General features: G+C 41.7%; 1 protein-coding gene across 2 annotated transcripts in view; it reads right to left on the bottom strand.

Moving 5' to 3' along the window:
* Positions 1-18693, bottom strand: part of ZC3H7A (zinc finger CCCH-type containing 7A) — a 47416-nt gene that overhangs the window by 1394 nt on the left and 27329 nt on the right. For both annotated transcript variants that reach the window (XM_021713124.1, XM_021713123.1), the window contains 12 exons: positions 17504-17568; positions 16774-16960; positions 15850-16011; positions 13697-13893; positions 12995-13095; positions 12388-12569; positions 11891-11967; positions 10575-10708; positions 10073-10178; positions 7455-7563; positions 4779-4912; positions 1890-2053 (listed from right to left, as the gene is read on the bottom strand). In XM_021713124.1, coding sequence (XP_021568799.1) covers positions 1890-2053; positions 4779-4912; positions 7455-7563; positions 10073-10178; positions 10575-10708; positions 11891-11967; positions 12388-12569; positions 12995-13095; positions 13697-13893; positions 15850-16011; positions 16774-16960; positions 17504-17568 — 1618 coding nt within the window. The remainder of the gene's footprint in view (positions 1-1889; positions 2054-4778; positions 4913-7454; positions 7564-10072; positions 10179-10574; positions 10709-11890; positions 11968-12387; positions 12570-12994; positions 13096-13696; positions 13894-15849; positions 16012-16773; positions 16961-17503; positions 17569-18693) is intronic.

The raw sequence follows: 18693 nt of genomic DNA, 5'->3' as shown, positions 1-18693 counted from the left end.
TTTTTGTTTTTTTTTTTTTTTTTGAGTTGGTGTCTCACTCGTCCAGCCGGGACGAGAGGCTGGAGTGCAGTAGCAGGCTCACGGCCATCCCAGCATCGACCTGCTGGGCTCTGGCGATCTTTCCGCCTCAGCTTTCCAAGTAGTCGGAACTGCAGGCACGCACTACCATACCTGGCTAAATCTTTTTTTTCTGAGTTGGAGTTTTACTCCGTTACCCAGACTGGAGTGCAGTGGCTGCTCCCGGCCACTGCAGCCTTGACCACTGGGCTCTGACAATCCTTCCACCTCAGCCTTCCGAGTAGCCGGAATTACAGGCGCGCGCTACCACGCCTGGCTTATTTTTTTTTTTTTGATTTATTGTAGAGATGAGGTCTCGCCAAGTTGCCCAGGCGGGTCTCGAACCCGCGGGCTCAGGCAATCCACTCACCTCAGCCTCCCAAAGGCACGGGATTACAGGCCAAGCCACCAAGCCCAGCTCTTTTTTTATTTATTGTAGCGATGAAGTCTCACCAAGTTGCCCAGGCTGGTCTCAAACACGCGGGCTCAGGCAATCCACTTGCCTTGGCCTCCCAATGTGCTGGGATTACAGGCAGAGCCACCGAGCCCGGCCATGATTGCATACAACTTTAAGCTAGGAATCTCCAGCCAAGAAAAATAATTTTATATTCATGACATCCACAATATGGAAATGTGTACCTGAATCTATATGAATGTATTCAATGAAAAGTACTAACTGGTAGAGAAAAAGAGACTAGAGTCATTCCAGACACAGTAGAAGGAAATCAGAGGTGGCATTAAGTGAAAAAGTCTTCAATAGTTTTAAGGATCACATGGATTTAAACATGGAAATGAAATATAAACAGGGATTTAATTAAATGAGGAGCAATTCAAAATTATCTAGTTTTTCAATGAACATCTTTTTTTCTTGACTAGGAGTCTCACTCTGTTGCCCAGGCTGGAGTGCAGAGACACGCTCACGGCCACCGCAGCCTCGACCTGATGGGCTCAAGCAATCCTCTGCCACAGCCTTCCTAGTAGCTGGAACCATAGGTGCACACCACCATGCCTGACTAATTCTGTGACTAACTGGAGAGACAAGTCTTGTCAAGTTTTCCCAGGCTAGTCTCAAACCCCTGGGCTCAGGCAATCCTCTCGCCTTGGCCTCCCAAAGTGCTGGGATTACAGGTATGAGCCATTGTACCCGGTTTCAATGAACAACTTTCTAAGACACTGTCAACATTTTACTTTGCCCTAAGTTTTAGATTTACCCCTGAAATAAAGTTTAAAGGCCGTGATGAACATCGCTCTGAGGATAGGCTGTGGCAAACGGTAGAGAATCACAACTATGAACTCAAAGACCACTTGGGAAAATGCAAATGAACATACTTCTCCATTCAATTATCTTTTTTCTTTCTTTGAGTCAGAGTCCTACTCTGTCGCCCAGGCTGGAGTGCAGTGGCATGCTCATAGTCACCCCATTGACCTGCTAGGCTCAGTTGAACCTTTCGCTTCAGCCTTCCAAGTAGCTGGAACTACAAGTATGTGCCACCACACTCGGCTAATTTTTAGATTTTTTGTAGAGATGAGGTCTTGCCAAGTTTCCCAGGCTGGTCTAGAACCCATGCGCTCAGGCAGTCCTCTCATCTCGGTCTCCTGAAGTGCTGGGTTTATAGGCGTGAGCCACCGTGCCCAGCCTCCATTCAATTATCTTAAGACATTTCAAACTAGTATTAGAAGACGATGATATCTTTCCACAGAGCAACTAATACCCCGAGCCAAAACCCAAGTCAGGGTCCATCAGAGCACAGTAACACCAGAACTTTATCTCCCAGATGCTCCAAGTTCATGCCGCGGTGGCCATGATAGCTGAGGTCAACAGGCTCACGTACCTATCACAAATACTGAAGCACCCCGTGGGGAAGCGGTGCTGCCAGCAGTACTGGTCGTCCTCAGTGTGAAAAACTTTCTCCTTGTGCTTCTCAGAGGAAATGTGGCCCTGCCACTGCTTCTCGCTGTTGCAGTTCTTCCCACACATCCAGCAGTGAAAGTCCACCTGGCGTGCAGCAAGGATGGTACCTGTCAGTCACCAGATCTAAGACCCAGACTCTCCCCTCGGGGAGTCCAGGACAGTGGGGAAGTGGAGCAAGGACATAAAACTCAAAGCCAGAGACAGGAGCAAGGCAAGGATTGCAGTGTGGGAGGCAAGGAGGGGACAGGAAGTGAAGAAGAGGGGGACCAATCCTGCCACGTGTCCAGGAAGTCTCCGGCAAGGAGGAGATAGGAGCTGGTGTACAAACAAGGGCGTGGGCTGGGAGGTCAAGGATCCGGGAAGAATGAACACCGTGGGAAAGAGCAGAGCGGACGTGAAGGAGCGACCCATGCCAACCCCAGAAGGCCTAGCAGCACTCCTTCCAGGGTGCGCAAGCTGAGGCCCCACTGTGTGCCAGGCACCAGGAAAGTGCAGAGGCTGCCCCTGTAGGGGACAGGCCCACACAGGAACTGTTCTGGGGGTTCAAGTACCATAACAGATGCAAACTCGAAGTGTTTGGACAGTTTTTCCCAGTGTCTCGAGCAATAATTATATGCAACACTGGATACAAATAAACTCTGACTCTAAACCTGGGGCATAAATAAAGATACCTTATTATTTCATTTTTTAAGAGATGAGGTCTTGCTCCATCACCCAGGCTGGAGTGCAGTGGTGTGATCATAGCTCACTGCAGCCTCCAACTCCTGTGTTTAAGGTATCCTCCTGCCTTGGACTCCTGAGGACTATAGGCATATGCCACCAGGAGGCCTGGCTAATTTTTGTTTTTGTAGAGACAGGGTCTTAATATGTGGCCCAGGCGGGTCTTGAACTCCTGACCTCAAGCAATCCTCCTGCCTCAGCCTCCCAAGTATGATGTGCATGCCATCATGCCAGGATCCAAGACTCTTTTTTTTTTTTTTTTTTTGAGTTGGAGTCTCACTCTGTCACCCAGACTGGAGTGCAGTGGCACACTTCCGGGCACCATAGCCTTACCCTGCTGAGCTCTGGCTATCCTTCCACCTCAGCCTTCCAAGTAGCTGGAACTACAAGCACATGCTACCACGCCCGGCTAATTTTTTATTTTTTGTAGAGATGAGGTCTCGCCAAGTTGCCCAGGCGGGTCTCGAACCCACAGGCTCAGGCAATCCACTCACCTCGGCCTCCCAAATCACTGGGATTACAGGCTGAGCTACCGAGCCTGGGCCAAGATTCTTTATTATTAAATACCTCAGGTAAATCTCATGACCCAGCAAGTTGGGTGACCCTGCTCTGGAAACCCCAAGAAGCACTTAAGTAAAGATATTAAGGGAACCAGCACTGAGCCTTGACAATGGTGGGCATTCACAGAGCACTTCATAAGCAGAGACTCAGGGCAAGACCAGGCCATGCATGTGCCCTGCAATGGGCAATGGACAAGGATCTGACTGAATCAATACAGAGACTGCCAAAAAACATAACAAGAAACTAGCAGAATAACTCATGTGCTTATTCAAATCTTTAAAAGCACACAGAACTATAGATTGTTTAATAATAGGCCAGGTGCAGTGGCTCACGCCTATAATCCCAGCACTTTGAGAGGCAAAGGTGAGAGGATTGCTTGAGCCAGGGGTTCAAGACCAGCCTGGACAACATGGGGAGACCTCATCTCAACAGTAAATCATAAAATTAGCCAGGTGTGTGCCTGTAGTTCCAGCTACTTGGAAGGCTGAGGTGGAAGGATCACCTGAGCCCAGCAGGTTGAGGCTGTGGTGGCCATGAGTATGCCATTGCATTCCAGCCTGGGTGACAGAGTAAGATTTCAATTCAAAAAAAGAAAAAAGAATAAATGTGTCAGCTGGGTGTAGTGGCTCACACCTATAATCTCAGCACTTTGGGAGGCTGAGGCGAAAGGACTGCCTGAGCCCACAGGTTCAAGATCACCCTGAACAACATGGCAGGAACTCAGATCTACAAAAAAAAAAAATTAGCCAGGTGTGGTGGCGCATGCCCATGATTCCAGCTACTTGGAAGGCTGAAGTGGAAGGATTGCCTGAATCCAGCAGGTCAAGGCTGCGGTGGCTTGTGAGATTGCCACTGCACTCCAGCCTGGGTGACAGAGTGAGACTCCAACTCAAAAATAAATAAGTAAATAAATAATAAAAAGAATAAATGTGCCAACGATAGGTGAACATGGCCTGGGAAAATACACACCGAATCTGGTTCTTCTAGGAAAGGGAATAGCTAGGGTTCCAGCTTTACTCATAACATTTTATTTGACAGAATCAAATGCACCAAACTGCTAGTATCAGGTAATGCAGAATGGTGGACTCAAGGGAGCCACTGTATTCTCTTTACTTTTTTGAAAAATTTAAAAGAAAACCAAAACAGCAACACACCACTGGCAACCTAATATCCTCAGAAGCACAGAAGGAGAGGCCAGAATGCAGGCACGAGGATGGAATGTGAGTGCGGGCGGGGACAGCCCACATATCCTGAGTACCTTCTGTGGCCTCCCACTGGGGTAACAGCCCCTCTAGGAGATGTAAATTATCTGCCCAGAGTTCCAGGATGTGGACTTCTACTTCTCTGGCTCCAAAGTCAGAAAAAGGATCAAGAAAAGGCCTTTCAGTTTCAACCCAGCTAATAGTAGGAAAGCACTGGAGAGAGAAGAGTGCGGGCAGGCAGTGAAGGTGCCAGTTCTGGAGAACGGGGTGGGGAAGGAAAGGCTTTGTCTGAGGTGTGTGTGGGGTGGGGGTGATCCCATACTCACGGTGACATCAGCATAATCTGTTGGCATGTGAATTTGTTTTCCATTTTCCTTGTTTGACTGACTGGACACATCATCACTTTTTTCATTTTTTTGACTCTTTAGCCAGAGTTCATAAAATTGCTCCATATCTTGTACTAGAGAAAAATGAATTACTATAAGGAGCTGCAACTAAATACCATTAAATACATATAACATCGTGCACATTTTTGATAGCAGTCAGCACACATTTTCAAAAGAAACTCAAGTCTTAACTGCCTTTAATTCAAAAATTAAAAAAATAAACTCAAGAGGGCTGGAGGAAACTGATTATATTAGACACAAAGAGATTGTCCAGTCCAAGCAGCAGGTAAACTCTCATGCATAAGAACCCACTCCAGGACTGTTAGACTGCAAACATTAGTTCTCAAAATTAATTAACTCTTCCTTGCATGTGCAAGACACTTTAGGGGTGTTTAAAACTCAACCATCATAAGGATGTTGCCAAAAAAGCCTCACTGCTGCTCCATGTCACCTGTGTTCACACTCAAGGTTGGAGCCAGAACCACACAAGGCTACTTACGTGGCTGGGGGGCTTAGAGCGGACACACTTCTCACTGCTTACTGAGAAAAATGAGACTTACTACCACCGGACCAAAGTTCTGACCCTGATGGGGGTCCTCAGTCAGCCACAGTCTCAGTGGACCGATATTTGGGGATACAACTGACAACAAAACTGTGACCAGGTCCTGGGCAGTGGCTGCCAGTTGCTTCCTAGGTAAGAACAGGTGTGTTCTGCATTACTGTTGCGTGCTGAAGCCTGGGTTTCTCAACCTCAGGGTGGCTGCCATTCTGGTTGGCTAATTCTCTGCTGCGGGGTGTGTCCTGTGTGTTGTAGGGTGTTGAGCAGCAACCCTGGACTCCACCTACTGGAAGCCAGTAGCATCTTTCCCCAGTCATGACAATGAAACTGTGCCCAGATATCAATACATGTTCTCCAGAGAGGGAGGGTCAGTGGCAAAATTTGTTCCCAGTGGAGAACTGTGCTAAAAACTATGTTAAAAAAAACCAGCTCAAAACTCGGCTTTGCTGTCTGCCTAAAGGTTTGTAACAACATATCATCAGGCTAAAGTCAGAGATAAACCAGAAATTCTTCTTCCTTGAGACCAGTAGCAGCAGGAGTCACTGAAGAGTGCTGATATGCAAGAGCATCTACAGGCCTGACCACATGTCCTTATTCTAAGTGAGACAGCAGGAGGGAGTTTCTTGCACAAAAGTCACTAACTTTTGATGTGGTTGAAACACGGAAGGTGACAGCCTTAAGTCTAATTAGCACTTATAATCCAGAGATTGCAGTTGGTAGAATTCCACCAGTTTACTCAAGATTAAAAAACAATGATCCTTCGCCAAGCCCAGCAGGTTAACACTGGGGTGGCTGTGAGTGTGCCACTGCACTCTAGCCTGGGTGACGGAATAAGACTCCAACTCAAAAAAAACAAACAAAACAAAAAACAAAACAATGATCCTTGTAGTAAAATGTTCTATGGTCAAAAGTGAAAGGCTGTCTGAGGCTCCTCTCAAAGGCTCCCATAATGAACTTGAAATCTGGAAAAGATAAACATTCTCTCCTTAGGACTCTGAATCTGAATCTGGCCCTGTATGATCTGCAATACCTCCTTGAAAAAAATCCCAGCCGGGCTTGGTGGCTCAGCCTGTAATCCCGCGCCTTTGGGAGGCTGAGGTGAGTGGATTGCCTGAGCCTGCGGGTTCGAGACCCGCCTTGGCAACCTGGCGAGACCTCATCTCTACAATAAATCAATAAATAAAAAAAAACAGCCAGGCGTGGTAGCACGTGCCTGTAGTTCCAGCTACTTGGAAGGCTGAGGCGGAAGGATCGCTGGAGCCCAGCAGGCAAGGCTGCGGTGGCTGGGAGCGGCCACTGCACTCCAGTCTGAGCGACAGAGTGAGACTCCAACTCAGAAAAAAAGAAAAAAGAAAAAAATCCCAATTATTTTTGGCTCAAGTGATCCTCCCACCTTGGCCTCCCAAAGTGCTGGCGTTATAGGCATGAGCCACTGTGCCCCCAATTTGAACCTAGTTAATTCAAAGGGTAAACTATTTACAACACAAGCAGACAAGCTGATTCAAACAGCATAGAAGAATTGAACTTCCCCAGACCATTTTCCAGGAACATATTCATTCATTCATTCATTGAGTTGGAGTCTCACTCTGTCACCCAGGCTGGAGTGTAGTGGTTTCAGGAGGCACATGCCACCAGGCCCAACTAATTAAAAAAAAATTACTGTAGAGGTGAAGTCTTGTCAAGTTGCCCAGGCTGGTCTTGAACCCCAGGGCTCAGGCAATCTTCTTGCCTCTACCTCCCAAAGTTCTGGGATTATAGGCATGAGCCACCACACCCAGTCAGAAACACATTTATTACATTTAAGGATGCAGATCCATTATTCGTATTCAAATCTGACCTAACCAAACACAGATCAGATGTCAGATTCCACTCCACTGGAGTTGGTTTCCAGCCATCATTACCAATGATGATGTACTGTGAAAGAGGGTACAACTAACTGTTTAGAATGCAAACTGCTTTCTGTCTTCACAGGAAACCAGCAAATTTATAGAGAGGAAAGGAACTTGCAGGCAAGTCAGCTTTCAGATGTCAAGGACACAGCTTAAAGATCAACTTACTCCCATTCTCTTTCATGTAAGTCCACACTTCTCGCTCCTCAGGACTATGAGCAAAGGAACAATTCCCAACATATTGACATTTTTTCCCAGAAGCAATATGGTTGCACAGCTGTGTATATATATATATATATATATATATATATATATAAAAAAAAAAAAAAAACACAAACATAGTCTAAGACAAAGTACACATGATAAAACAGCCTAATTTTTACATTTAAGCAAAATAAGCATTATTATCCATGCCGATGCTTAGCAATACAATTTTAAAATAAAATAAATGTGATTTTACTCAAACTGACTACAGGCCCAAAATATATGAGACAATATTAATATTAAGCTTTCTATCTCAAAAACTTTCAAAAGAACATTTCCAAAAGAAGGTAAGGCATGGAATATACTCTTACAAGAAAACATCTGCAAACTCACTTATTCAGAAAATTTCACCTATACAAATGAACCTCTCTGCCCCTCCTAGCCTGACAGCTTCTCTTCCTTCTGCATAACACTCATAACGCCTCCGTGTCAGCACCTGGGGAGCAGTAAAGAAACTGCAGGCAACGCCAAAGCTTACTAAACAGTGCCCCTACATTTCAGAAAATTTAATGTATAATCAATATGGGAAGCTAACATGTCATATTCACTAGGTATGCATTATCTGAAGACAATTCTCACACTAACGGGTCATGGATTTACACAGCTTTCAAATAATATCTCCTCTGGTTATTTGTATTTTTATTTAACAAAGTAAATACAGTGATACTGGTAGGGAAATAAAGTGACAGTGATCAGCAGAATGTAGACTTCCCTAAGAATCATGAACCAGGAACCAAGAAACCCTCCACCACCTTGAGAGCTCATCCTCAAATATTATCAGTCTACTTGTCTTTGTAAGGCATAAATCCTAGTGTCACTAATTATTAGCTTATCTTAGTTTGCATTTCAACAGGAACTGGCCCTATGTTACTTAGCATTTGTGACATTAAATGCTGTTTTTGCAAAAACTCTAAAAGCAGTCAGTCCTTAACACAGCACACTCACTCCCAGGGACCACCACCAGTGACACCATTCTTAAACCGCTACATAAATTCAGTAGTCAATAATATAGCCGCATTCTTTCCCCAGCCAAACCCCAGTAAGTACTTAGTTGTATTACTAGGCAAACATTTGCTATAGTTTTTTAAAGCTCAATGATAAGGGGCAGGGAGAAGAGAAGATAAAGGAAAAGGCCAGGCCCTGTGCCAGGTTTTACATGACACCATCGCACGTAATTATTCCCAATTACAGATGAGCAAACTGAGGCTGAATAACTTGACTAGGGTGTTTCTGCCAGACTCTGAAGCCCATTATCTTTGCACCTCACCACATGGTCTACACACATACACACACACATAGAGTATAATTTCTTCTTTTAGAAAAAGGATTCCTTAGCAATACATAATATGACAGGGAAAAAAAAGAGGAAATAAACGACATTCATGTCGTATGATAATACACCACATTCAAGATGAAAGAATAATCAGTAGTCAAGGCAGCCACCTCATGAACCAGAATTGTTCTCAATTGTCCTACTTTTAACAAAGTACTTGACACACATGTTATTGCTATTATCTTTTAGATCACAAGGTATCTTGGTTCCAATATGCCTCTTTCTCCTTCTTATATAACCCACTGATTAAATGTGAGTTTGAAACCACTTTGGATAAAACACAAACACACCAGCAACCTGCAAAGACTGACCTTGTTACTTGCATGTTTTACAAAACTGCAAGGTACTCTAGGTGATAAAAACATCACCTATCTCTTCCTCAACTCTTCCATTTCCAATCCTTCTCCCCTGCTTCTCTGGGCAAAAGCCTCTCTCCATACTTCCTCTATTGGGGCAGAAAGTTTACTACCTGCTGATGCTCCAAGTGTCCCTGTTTACTCACATGGTGAAATACCTCTACACACTCCCCAGACCCTCTCCTTTGTGAGGAAGAAAGTCTAGAGACAACTGGTTTGCTTGGATAATCATCTCAAAGATCACATAAGGCACCACAGGGTGGCAAAATGAAACGTGCCGCTGTGTGAATGAAACACTAACCTAACTTTAAGTTGGTCTGGTATTTTCATTCTAAGCATTTTTGAACATTCAACATTTTCCTTTGGGTTACTTTTAGAAAGACCTATAAATCTGAGTAAATTTTAGCTAGTTTCCCTTACTTCAGCAAAAGAAACAAGGCATGAAATAAACAAACTCATCAACAGCATTCTTGATGATACTTGAAGGGCTTGGGTTTGATATCACACCTGAAGAAGCACAATTAAATAAAATTCTCATTCCCTCCCCCCAAGTAATTCAACTAAAAAATAAGTTAAATTATGCCCATGATCTTTTCTTGATTCCATTATCTATTTACTTTTTTCAAGTAACTCATAAAATTCCAGTCAATATGAAAATAGCCACAGAACCACATACATACTAGAAAGGAAGGAAAACAAGAGGAACCATTTAAATTGCATTATTACTCAGAAGCAGTCTTTAAAGGACTTGAGTTTCAATCTGAATTACTACTATTTTCTAATGATTTGAAATGCCTAATTTTAAAAAAGTGGCTTAAAAATTACGTATGTACATCAAACTGTAAAGGCATTTGTTTCTTTGTGGGGAGAGGACGGATGTTCATCCACTTCTTACGTTCAATAGACATCACTCTCATCGCACGACGATCTTTGGTCCACCTAAGAAAAATGGAGTTCAGAAAAAACAAAGACATACGGGCAAAAGACATAACACACAGGGAGAGGCACAAGGTTTGTACCTAAAGAACCAGAAAATTCTTTTCTCAACCCTTCTAAAAAAATATGCCTTATGATTCTGTAATTTCACTTCTTGTTGATATTTACAAACATTCCCTACTAATCCTAGATAAAAATTGATAAAACACAGGAAAAACACTACTTTAAAACTCTTAGCTACTAAATGCTAAAAATCTCTTTCCTTTTGTTTTATAATTACTCCAAAGTAATCTAGTTTCCTCTGTTCTTTTCAAAGCCTTAATCTTTTCTCTTATAATTTTATACCTATGAAGCAGAAAATTATAAAACAGGTATTGTTTCCATATACATAATACTTACAAATGCCTTGCTTTTGCACTACAATATTTCCTGTTTTTGTCTGGTTCAATGACTTGACCATTTCTCAGACACTGGGCACACACAAATTTTATCTTCATGTTAAGAGATCCAGGCATTATTTGATTGCCAAGTACCTTAAAAAATTAAAGTGTTTTAATTTTAACAGAAAAACAGTTTTCTGACAAAAAAAATACTGAATCACCATGTATTTCTTCCCATAATAGTATACAATTTTCTGTTTTTGTCTGCTTAATCTTGACCATTATATTTGATAACTAAATCTCAATTCTCCCCCAAATGCAAGAGAATATGCTGAAATCAAATTACAGATGCCAAACTTCAGTGTATGCAAGTCATCCTTGGAATGGATGACTGGAATTGATTTAGTAAGGGGGTTTGGGGAAAGAGTAGAGGATAAATGAGATATGCCAGGAGGGAAGAAAACTACAAACATAACCCACCTCCCTTACACCAAGTATCCCCAAAGCCCAAGACCCCAGTTGTGTGTATCAAGTAAGCTAAATATTGTGGGATGACTTCTTTTTAATGATGATCAATTAAAAAGCAAACTGTTTTTTCACATAAGAATTACTCAACAGGGCCAGATACAGTGGCTCATGCCTGTAATCTCAGCACTTTGGGAGGCCGAGGTGGGAGAATTGCTTGAGCCCAGGAGTTTGAGACCAGTCTGGGCAATAGTGAGACCTTGCCTCCACAAAAAAATTAAAAAACTAGTAAGGCACGGTGGCTCATACCTGTAGTCCCAGCTACTCAGGAGGCTGAGGTAAAAGGATGGCCTGAGCCCAGGAGGTCAAAGCTGCGATGAGCCATGAGCCTGCCACTGCACTCCAGCTGACAAAGACCACAACTCAATCAATCAAAACAAAGAATCACTCAACTGAATGAACATGAAGAAAGTAACTATGGCCGGGTTCAGTGGCTCAGCCTGTAATCCCAGCACTTTTGGAGGTTGAGGCAAGTGGACTGCCTGAGCCTGCAGGTTCGAGATCAGCCTGGGCAACTTGCTGAGACCTCATCTCTACAATAAATAAAAAATTAGCCACGTGTGGTAGCGTGCACCTATAGTTCTGACTACTTGGAAGGCTGAGGTGAAAGGAGCTTCAGAGCTCAGCAGGTTGAGGCTCCGGTAGCCATGAATGTGCCACTGCACTCCAGCCTGAGTGACAGAGTGAAACTCCAAATGAAAAAAAAAAAGTAACTAGATTGTAAGTGTAAACCATAGCCACCAATGATCAACTTCTATCAGGCAATTCCAGAAAGGATACCAAATGCAGAAAGTACATAAGAGAAAATACCTGTGCTCCGGGTACATGTACATCCAAATTTTGCCAATATCGCTTAGATTCTTGAGCAATAGCATCATGTGAAATACCTGGGGAGTCACAAGCCTTCTTTTAAATTCTACTCATAATAACAATAGTCCACCAATCTGGTCACAGCAGACTTGGAGAATCTTTTCCCAATTATTATCATAGTCTAATCCATCACCAAGAATGAACGAATATACTACTGTTCTTCAAAACAGAATATATACAAAAACACCTCTTTGTGCCTTCTGAGGGAAGCTTACAACCCCACAAATCCATGCTACATATATAAACTTGTATCAACAATTATGACATGAGACTACACTCAAAACAGGCAACTCTAAAAATCAAGTGACTGCAGTTTAAAGCTCAGGACAAAATCAAGAGTGTTGTCACATCTGGTTGACAGAGAAGGGTGGATTGCTGTTTCATCAAACTCTGACTGCTCTTAAGGAGAGAGACTTCTAAGTGGCACTCAAACCTACCTGTTTCATTTTGCATTATCCAAACTTTCAATTCCACAAGACTATGGGCATAAAAGCACTCATCTTCCCTTAAACAACCGTATCGAACTTCATGTCGACATAAATCAAGCTGACACTGACCATGAAAAGAACGTATTTTAGAGTATTTTACTGTTGTCTCTCGCAAAATGTGGACAAGGCACCTACATGAAAACACAGTGACATTTTATTATTCTGCCACAGATTATTCAAAATATATACATATATACATAATGTCAAGTTCTAGACTAAGAATACATTTTACATTTTTACCAGAAAAAATAAATCAACCCAGCAATTGTTGAATTAATGGAGGGGAGTACTAATTATACTTTAAGCCACAAAATACCTAAATGCATGTTAAGAGAAACTATAAATCAACACTGCTTTTCTCTTTTAAATAATTTAATAATTCATCACTTAATTCCCAGTCTAATCTACTAAAAGACATTTTAAAATAGAGTATTGTTCTGCAAAATAGCAAGAAATGGGAGATGGGAATGTCTGGGCAGATACTATTATTGCTTTTAGTTGGATCTAACAAAATAATTTATTTTGTTACTGTAAAAATTAGAAACTACCAACATACTTATTGTCTTCAAACTCATGCTTTGTAACCGGGTGAGAACAAGCAGTAGAATTATCTTTATTTCTTTTACTTATCATTCTTGGCTTATGATCAAAACATTTCTGGAATAGAGAGAAAAGGATTACAAAAAAAATTACAAAATACGAACTCACAATATTATCAATGTCATTATAAGCTTGTATGTTTCATACTTAAACCAATATTTTCTTTTTCTTGTTTTTTTTTTAGAAACATGGTCTTACTCTGTAGCCTAGGCTAGAGTGCAGTGGCGTGACCATAGGAGTAGAGTAATTCACTGCAGCATCAATCTCCTGGGCTTAAGTGATCTTCCCACCTCAGCCTCCCAAGTAGCTAGAACTACAGGCATGAACCACTATGCCCAGCTATTTTTTTTTTTCAACTACTTTGTAGATATGAGATTTCACTGTGTTGCCTAGGCTGGCCTTAAACTCCTGGCCTCAAGCAATGCTCCCACCTCAGCCTCACAAAGTTCTGGGATTATAGAAATGAGCTGTTGTGCCAGGTTTACTTATACCAATCAGTATTTGATATGAAGTCTTAATATTATTTCTTTTGGTAACAAGTAGTAGCTACCATTTACTGAGTGCATGCTTAATCACATGGCAGGACCAGCACTAAGTACTATATACTACTGAGCTTGGAAGTCCAAATTTACATGGATAATACGTCTGAAGAAAGCACCTCACAAAGGAATATAAATTCTCCAAGATGCTCCTGGAGGAGCTTGAACACTGTAAGGTTGATCTTTCCATTGCCACCAAAGAAAGCTTCACGACTGAAAGCCCCTTTCCGCTCCAGTGTCCAGATGTCTATCTCCTCTTGGCAATAAGCAAATGTGCAGTGGCCTGAATATCTACATTCCTCCTCAGCAGCAACATCTAGAAAGACAGGGAATGAAAGGACATTTAAAACACAGCAACTGTTTTTATAAAGCCAATAAATACTAATGACATTTAGGGCATCATTTGAATTTGTATAATAATTCATGGATAGCTCCAAATAATCATATGCATGTTACTATCCAGGGATGGTATCAACTCTAAAAACAAAAATGAAAAAACAGGCTGGGTGTGGTGGCATACATCTGCAATCCTAGTAATTTGAGAGGCTGAGGCAAGAGAACTGCCTGAGCCCAGGGATTTAAGACTAGCGTGGCCAAAATGGCAAGACCCTGTCTCTAAAATAAATTTTAAAAAGTAGCTGGGTATGATGTGCACACTTGTAGTGAAAGGCTGAGGTGGAAGGATCGCCTGAGCCCAGCAGTTTGAGGCTGTCAGTAGCCATGAATGTGCCACTGCACTCCAGCTTGAGTGAGAGTGAAAAAACAGCCTCTCAGTCAGGCGCAATGGCTCGCACCTGTAATTCTAGCCAGGCACAATGACTCACACACTTTGGGAGGTGGAGGCAAGACCAGCCTGGGCAACATGGTGAGACCTCGTCTCTATAATAAATTAAAAAATTGGCCAGGCGTGGTGTGCGCCTGTAGCTCCAGCTACTTGTAAGGCTGAGGTAGAAGGATTGTCTGAGACCAGCAGGTTGAGGTTGCAGTGGCCATGAGTGTGCCACTGCACTCTAGCTTGGGTGACAGTGAGACTCTGACTCAAAAAAAAACACAAAAACAAAAACCCAGGACTCTGGGAGGTTGAGGGGGCAGAATTGCTTGAGCGGGAGATAGAGACCAGCCTGGGTAATGTAGCAAGACCCTATCTCTATTTTTTAAAAATTAAAAAACAAAAAACAGCACCACAAGCCTAAATTATTCTTATTAAAGACTGGGGGAAAAAAGCCCCGATACTCTCATGGACTCCACTTAAGTTGGAAAAAATCATTTAGATACATTCAAAGCTCATCCAGATGGAGTAGTTTGACAAACATGAAAATACCAATTTCTCTTAAAAGCATCTTAAACACAGAAATGTTTTCAAAACCTTAGTTCAGTATTTTTAGTTCAGTCTATTTAGAAAGAAGCAAAGGTTTAAGACAGTTTTATGATCAAAGCCTTGTTTCTATAAACAACTGTAAGAAGTTACCAACAATAGTAAAAAACATTAAAAATATGAACATCTCAATCCAAAGAAATTGCTATTAGCACTGTCTAAACATTTTTTCTAACAGTCAATACTGCAGCCATTATAATAAATGTAGAAAGTACAGTCATGTGCCACATGTGACATTTCGGTCAACTACAGACCACATGCATAACAATGGTCCCATAACCAGTATAATACTGTATTTTTACTGTGCCTTTTCTCTATTTTAAAATTTTTTTTATTTTTTTGATTCAGGAGTCTCACTCTGTCACCCAGGTTAGAGTGCAGAGGCTCAATGATGGCTCACTGCAGCCTTGACTTCTTGGGCTCAGGCTATACTTCTGCCTCAGCCTCCTGAGTAGCTGGGACTACAGGCGCCCACCACTATGCTTGGCTAATTTATTCTGTAGATACAAGGTCTTGCTATGTTGCCAGGCTGGTGTTGAATTCCTAGGCCCAAGCAATCCTCCTGCTTCAACCTCCCAAAGTGCTGAGATTACAGGCATGAGCCATGGTGCCTATAGCCACCGCAACCAGCCTTTTTCTATGTTTAGATACACACTCACCATTGTGTTATAACTGCCTACAGTATTCAGTAACATGCTGTACACATTAGTAGCATAGAAGCCATAGGCTATACCATGGATAGCCTAGCTGTATGGCAGCTATACCATCTAGGTTTGTGAAAGTATACTCTGAGCACAACAATGAAATTTCCTCAATGATATGTGTGTCAGAATGTGCCCATCATTAAGCGATGCAAGACTGTGTAAAGTACACCAATTAAATAAATAGAACATATACCTTTACATATATAATATGGTCCTTCATAATTTGTTTTTGTTGGTCTTGGACGTATTTTTTTCCATGATTTATCTTCAATATTCTTTATCCTACCAATTAAAATATCTTTCTTACACTTATGATCTACATTAAGATGGTAAGTGAAATCCATTAACTTAGGACCTGAAAAAGACATGAAGAGGACTGCTAACATGCACAAAAAAAACCTTTCATTTTACACACAAATTTACAAGGAGACATGAGAAACACTGATCATTAAATTCTCACAAAAATCCCATTTTCACAACCCCTAAATCTAAGTACACAGGCTGAAGTAGAGCTTGCCTTTTATGCTGTTTCTTCAACTACAAAAGTTCTATTCAACACCTCTCCTACCAAAACATGCCCTTATTACCTATTAGGGAAATAACCTGGATAGGAATTCTGATGGCTTATATAGACGAAGAGACTGCTAAACATGAAATGAAGAAAGAAAATGAAGTTGAGTGCAGATCAGAAAAAACTGGGTTTAGAGCACTTGACTTAGAGTAAATATGTGAAAAAAACCAACAGAAAGTGATTTACTTTTCATTTGTATAGTATCTCTTATAATGCTTTTTGCTAGTTCCTGCCCTACTTGAAAAGTATCAAGTTCTTATGCATATACTTAGAACATAAGAGTTTCATAAAAATTTCATTATGTTTCTAGATTAGGTAAGTATTCCACATACTATAAATAAAATTATATCAAATAAGAGCAGAGGCTTATTCTATTAGACTTCAAAGGCCCCAGATCAATAACTGCTACTCGTCTAGGAAGAATTCAAAACAGGGATTGAAGAGTTACAACAGCTGGTATTATTGACATGCATTTATGAATTCCTACGAACTTTCAGGTTGTGAACTGGTAGTTTACTACTCTCTGCCTGTTTGTTTGGTCCTGACCTGATTTTACAAAACAGATCTGGCAAGCTTGTCTCAATTCATGGGTTCCTTCGAGGGGATGTCTTGGAGTCACTGATAAAGATGGTTTGGTAACTGCACTCCCAAAAAAGTTTCCAAAGTCATTTCTAGGCTGACTTGAAATTCCCAGGAAATTCTCAGAGGCAAACAAACTACCTGGTCCATTCATCTGCAAGAATAAGAAAAAAACAAAACAAAAAACAAAAAAAGGCCAACAAATATTAATATTGCACTATTACTAAAGAAGGAAGCGGAATTCGTCTGAAAAATAAGATCTTCATAGACCAAGGTTGGTACTATTCCATCCTTAGTACTCTTCTACATTAAAATTGCCTCTTTTTACACTTTTATCTCTTTTGGTCTCTAGGCTCCCTCTACTTTCTGGTGATCCTCCATGAGTTACTAAAATAACATTCTACCCCAACCATACACACGTTTACATGCCCGCTCTTACATTTATTTTCTTGATTTGTTTATGCTGTGCTAAAGCCTCTTTACACTGTCTGCAACAGTGATTAACTTGCTATGACAGATCCAGACTTCAACACAGAGCCTTTATTACTGGATGCTCCAGAAGCCTTACTATGACATGATTTCCCATAGCACACACAAAACTTAAGGGAGAATGTCTTGTTCATTCAAATAGTTACTTAAGTAAAAGGCCTAATTTCAATTTAAGCGATGTATTTACAAAAGAGGAAGTGGCACTTACAAGTAAAAGGGAAGAATTACTGTTGTTATGCGGTGTTCCCTCTCTAGAAGTTGAGGTGGACAGATCTAAAATAATAAAAAAACTTCAACAGACCTTTTCATTCCAATCATGGAATAAGAACATTAGGGTTTAGCAGCTTACTGGCTACGGTTTCCCCACGCCATGTTCCCATCCCAGTTCCTAGAAGCTGTCCTGCTCAACACTAACACTCAAGGAGGGCTCCAGAGTCTTGCCTCTAGAAATCCAGGGCATAAACAACCCTTAGTAAGATAAATGCAAATAAAAAGCTATTTTCTGAGAAATAATCTATAGCAGGGCCCACCAAGTAGGACTGCTAAAAAGACTATGAAAATTATTGATGTTCAAAGTGAGAAAGAGCCTTTCCCTTTGAAAATATGAAGCAAGAACTAACAATTGCATTTAAAAAGCAGAAAGGTTCAATTCCTTTCTTTTTCTTTGTCTACCACTCAATTATTTCCTCTGCCTTTTTTTTTTTTTTTTTTTTGAGTTGGAGTCTCACTCTATTGCCCAGACTGGAGTGCAGTGGCCGCTCCCGGCCACCGCAGCCTCGACCTGCTGGGCTCCGGCGATCCTTCCGCCTCAGCCTTCCGAGTAGCCAGAACTACAGGTGCATACTACCACGCCCGGCTGATTTTTTGATTTATTGTAGAGAAGTGGTCTCGCCAAGTTGCCCAGGCGGGTCTTGAATCCCCGGGCTCAGGCTTCCTCTGCTTTTGTCTCCCACATATTGTAATTTCTTCAGTCGTACATCTTTAAATCAATTATGTAAGATTTTTGCCCCTTTAACCATGTAACAATGCCTGCAAAAAATACGAAGATTTTTCTGATGATTGTTTGAAGTATGTATTAGATCTAGGATGACAAAAACAGGAGTCAGACCAAAAACTCAGTCATCCCCTGGGAAATTAAGGCATCAGTCACAGTTTACTGAGCTCAACAAAAGAAATTTAAAATAGATGGATCTAATTGTTATCATTACAAACATAGATCTTAAATTAGTGTTTGCCTAGTTCAAAATTCAAAAGAATAGCCTGTCTTTAAAACTGTTTAAGAGGCTGGGTTCGGCGGCCCAGCCTGTAATCCTGAGCGCTTTGGGAGGCTGAGGTGAGTGGATTGCCTGAGCCCGCGGGTTCGAGACCCGCCTGGGCAACTTGGCGAGGCCTCGTCTG

This window comes from Carlito syrichta, unplaced genomic scaffold (genome assembly GCF_000164805.1).
Source record: "Carlito syrichta isolate Samal-C Ts95f unplaced genomic scaffold, Tarsius_syrichta-2.0.1 Scaffold304255, whole genome shotgun sequence".
NCBI lineage: Eukaryota > Metazoa > Chordata > Mammalia > Primates > Tarsiidae > Carlito > Carlito syrichta.
The sequence above is the reverse complement of the archived record's forward strand: the minus strand, read 5'-3'. Positions and strand labels throughout refer to the sequence as shown.